Raw genomic sequence first — 4633 nt, 5'->3', positions numbered from 1 at the left:
CAGCAGTCTAGAGACTAAGGGCAGGGCAGCATCAGCTCAGCGTGCTTCCTAATGCCAATCGCTCCTTCTCAAGGTCAGGAGACACTGTCCAGCTGATCACACCATTTAAGACCTGAGGATGAATTCCGAGAACGCATAGTAATGTGTATCCTGAATTGCTCTCCCCAGTCACAGACAGCAATCCCCTCAGAAGGCATAAAAATGAGGAAGTGTGCTGAACTTCAAGGCTGGCAGGTGGGGTTTGACAGAGACCACCTAGGCTAGTCCCAGAATCAGGAGTATAAGAGAAATGTGTTAAATAATGAGGATTTGAAGAAGTAAATAGCACCCCTGCGTGGCCAACATTCCATATGGAAGCTGTTCTGTGCTTTGATTCAGCCTGGGGTTTTTCCTAACTGCTGTATCATGTCCTGGCTTCACAAGGGTGGAGAGAGAACTAAGACACATTCAGGAAAATGAGTACAGTTGTTCCCATAATCTGTTCCTCACCAAGATCTGTGGCTCTGAGCCCACTGTGCCTCTAGGGCCTCCTAGCTTCATAACAGGCATTAATTCAACAACCTCTTGCCATAGGCATTGTACAGATCTTAACCTGAGCAAGCCCCACCTCACTCCTTTTTTTTTTTTTTTTTTTTTTTTTTTTTTTTTTTTGCGGTACGCGGGCCTCTCACTGTTGTGGCCTCTCCCGTTGCTGAGCACAGGCTCCGGACGCGCAGGCTCAGTGGCCATGGCTCACGGGCCTAGCCACTCCGCGGCATGTGGGATCTTCCCAGACCGGGGCACGAACCCGTGTCCCCTGCATCGGCAGGCGGACTCTCAACCACTGCGCCACCAGGGAAGGCCCTTTTTAAAAAATAAAAATAAATTTATTTATGGCCGCGCTGGGTCTTTGTTGCTGCGCGTGGGCTTTCTCTAGTTGCAGCGAGCGGGGGCTACTCTTCATTGCGGTGCGCGGGCTTCTCACTGCAGTGGCCTCTCTTGTTGTGGAGCACAGGCTCTAGGCGTGCAGGCTTCAGCAGTCGTGGCACGCAGGCTCAGTAGTTGTGGCTCGTGGGCTCAGTAGTTGTGGCTTGAGGGCTCTAGAGCGCAGGCTCAGTAGTTGTGGCACACGGACTGAGTTGCTCCGCAGCATGTTGGATCTTCCTGGACCAGGGCTCGAACCTGTGTCCCCTGCAACGGCAGGCGGATTCTTAACCACTGCACCACCAGGGAAGTCCCCCACCCCACTCCTATATTCTGCTCTCTGATCTTTCAATGTGGGTGGGATTCATGAAACTGTATTTCTTGCCAGACTCCTGCCTTCCACTGTATATGGCTGTCTATCTTCTCGTAGGTTTCCTAAGCAATATGAGGACAGATGCCAGGACTAACTTATTCACAAATGTAATCTTGGCACCTATCACGATGCTTGGCACAAAGAATGAGCTTAATAAATGTCTGCCGAATAAATGAATGTTGACGTGCTTGAACTGTCCAATATATGCTGTAACTACTGATTGCAGAAATCATTTCATTCACTCACTTGATCCAAGATTTATTAAGTATCTCCTATGTGCCATGAACTGTATAAGGTGCCAGGGTGACAAAGATGACTAGAACATTATCCTCTGCCCACAAGGATCTCCAGGTGGGAGAGAGAAGGTGTGGAAGTGAATAATATGACCAGAGCTACCACAAAGGAATGAGCAGGCTGCTTGACACCTGCCTGAATAGGTGGGCTAAGGCTTCTGAGCCAGCTGACTGTTTGGGATGAGTAGCAGCTCTCTAAGTAGGCAACTCGGGAAGGGGAGGCGTTCTACTCAAAGGGAACGGGATGCTGTGCATGAGGCTGGGTCAGGGTCACTTTGCATTGGCCAAAACAAGTCTCATGGCCAAGCCTGACTTCAACAGAGTGTGAAGAGTAACCCTCCCGGGAGGCGCACTGCGAAGACGCAGCTGGTCGGCTCCTTTCCCCCTGGCGCTTCTGCCCAGCTCTGGCGGACAAGTCTCGACCTCGTGCGCGCCCCTCCCCCCCGGGACCGCTCCCTCCCCCTTCTCGACGTAGTCGAAGATAAACAATAGTTGGCCGGCGAGCGCAGAGTGTGCATCCCGCTGCCGCATTCGGCGGGCTGCGTGGGACCGGCGGGATCTCGGCCAGCCTGCCATGGCGGGGCTGTACTCCCTGGGAGTGAGCGTCTTCTCAGACCAGGGCGGGAGGAAGCACATGGAGGACGTTACTCAGATCGTGGTGGAGCCCGAGCCCACGGCTGAAGAAGAACCCTCGCCGCGGCGGTCTCTCTCTCAGCCGTTGCCTCCGCAGCGGTCACCGCTGGCTTTTCCTGGCGGCGAAATCTCGGGGAAAGGCCCGGCGGTGGCAGCCCGAGAGGCTTGCGACGCGCCGCCGGACGCCGGGGCCTCGCCGGCTCCCGGCTGCTGCTGTCGCCGTCGTTCCTCAGTGGCCTTTTTCGCCGTGTGCGACGGGCACGGCGGGCGGGAGGCGGCACAGTTTGCCCGGGAGCACTTGTGGGGTTTCATCAAGAAGCAGAAGGGCTTCACCTCTTCCGAGCCGGCGAAGGTGTGCGCTGCCATCCGCAAAGGCTTCCTCGCTTGTCATCTCGCCATGTGGAAGAAACTGGCAGAATGGCCAAAGACTATGAAAGGTCTTCCCAGCACGTCAGGGACAACTGCCAGTGTGGTCATCATACGGGGCCTGAAGATGTATGTAGCTCATGTGGGTGACTCAGGGGTGGTTCTTGGAATTCAGGATGACCCAAAGGATGATTTTGTCAGAGCGGTGGAGGTGACACAGGACCATAAGCCAGAACTTCCCAAGGAAAGAGAACGAATTGAAGCACTTGGGGGGAGCGTGATGAACAAGTCTGGGGTGAATCGTGTAGTTTGGAAACGACCTCGGCTCACTCACAGTGGACCTGTGAGAAGGAGCACAGTCATTGACCAGATTCCATTTCTGGCAGTAGCAAGAGCACTTGGTGATTTCTGGAGCTATGATTTCTTCAGTGGTGAGTTTGTGGTGTCACCTGAACCAGACACAAGTGTCCACACTCTTGATCCCCAGAAGCACAAGTATATTATCTTGGGGAGTGATGGTCTTTGGAATATGATTCCACCTCAAGATGCCATCTCAATGTGCCAGGACCAAGAGGAGATAAAATACCTGATGGGTGAGCATGGACAGTCTTGTGCCAAAATGCTTGTGAATCGAGCTCTAGGCCGCTGGAGGCAGCGTAGGCTTCGAGCGGATAATACTAGTGCCATAGTAATCTGCATCTCTCCAGGAGTGGGCACTCAGGGAGATTTCACCAATGGAGACGAGCTCTACCTGAACCTGACTGATAGCCCTTCCTATAATAGTCAAGAAACCTGCGTGATGACTCCTTCTCCATGTTCTACACCACCAGTCAAGTCACTGGAGGAGGACCCATGGCCAAGGCTGAACTCTAAGGACCACATACCTGCTCTTGTTCGTAGTAATGCCTTCTCAGAGAATTATTTAGAAGTCGCAGCTGAGATAGCTCGAGGGAATGTCCAGGCTGCAGTCATATCCTCAAAAGATCCAGAGCCACTTGAAGAAAATTGCACTAAAGCCCTGACTTTAAGGATACATGATTCTTTGAATAATAGCCTGTCAGTTGGCCTTGTGCCTACCAATTCAACAAACACCATCATGGACCAAAAAAACTTAGAGATGTCGATCCCAGGTCAAATGAAAGCTCAAGAAGTTGAAAGAACCCCTCCAACAAACTTCAAAAGGACATTAGAAGAATCCAACTCTGGCCCTCTTGTGAAGAAGCATAGACGAAATGGTTTAAGTTGAAGCAGCGGTGCTCAGCCTGCAAGCCTCCCCACAAACTCACGGCGAAAGAACTCTGTTAAACTTACCATGTGACGCAGACTTAGGGGCCAGAAGAAAATGGGAAATCCTTTACTTCACCAGCACAGAAAAACTGTTTGTGTTTGCTGAAATATATCTGGAATTTTTTTTTCCAGACTTCTAAGAGGGCTTTATGAATTTGGTGCCGAAGCTGAACTTTTTTTAAGGGGACAAAATAAAAATAGTATACAGTTTGACTTTTTGGAATTCAACAGTTTTATCCTGGCCTTGTACTTGCTTGTATTATACCTGTGAATTTTGTAGATGTTAGGGTATAAGTTGCTATAAAATGTGTGTAAATTTGTATCCTTCACACAAACTCAGTCTCTTACACTGATACACAGTAAACGTAACAACAGGGCTAAAGGTTTAAAAAAAGATCAAAAGAATCTATTCGATTTTAGAAATACATTTAAACTTTTAAAAATGCTTATTAAGACATTTGTATAAGTCACGTGTGATGAAAGCTACACAACTTTTTAAAGTAAATTATGAAGCAAACTGGAAAAGTGATGTATTTTCATAGTGACCTGTGTTCCACTTAATGTTTCTTAGAGACAACTAGTGTCTTTTAAAAATTATTCTTTATTTCTGATTTCATAATTCAGAACTAAATTTTTCATAGAAGCAGAAGTGTTGAGCCATGCAAAAGCAGCTGGGTTTTAGTCTCCTTGTCCTAATTAAAATACTATGCAGTATCTCTTATTTCTTTCAGTAGCATTTTTTCTAAACATTAATCATCAGATTTGCTCACCAAATCTT

General features: G+C 49.0%; 1 protein-coding gene across 1 annotated transcript; it reads left to right on the top strand.

Annotated features, from left to right (window-relative positions):
• The first annotated feature begins 2011 nt into the window (after positions 1 to 2011).
• Positions 2012 to 4189, top strand: LOC309813892 (protein phosphatase 1D-like). The gene has a single exon (XM_082639080.1). The coding sequence runs from the start codon at positions 2144 to 2146 to the stop codon at positions 3812 to 3814; it is 1671 nt and encodes a 556-aa protein (XP_082495206.1). The 5' UTR covers positions 2012 to 2143; the 3' UTR covers positions 3815 to 4189.
• The last annotated feature ends 444 nt before the right edge of the window (positions 4190 to 4633 follow it).

Source organism: Mesoplodon mirus, assembly GCF_964341445.2.
Source record: "Mesoplodon mirus genome assembly, chromosome: 12".
NCBI classification, from domain to species: Eukaryota; Metazoa; Chordata; class Mammalia; order Artiodactyla; family Ziphiidae; genus Mesoplodon; species Mesoplodon mirus.
Note: the sequence above shows the minus strand (reverse complement) of the source record. Positions and strands in the feature narration are given on the sequence as shown.

What these genes read in the sequence shown, in the direction of transcription:
- LOC309813892 (XM_082639080.1), top strand. Translation starts at nt 2,144, where the DNA reads ATGGCGGGGCTGTACTCCCTGGGAGTGAGCGTCTTCTCAGACCAGGGC.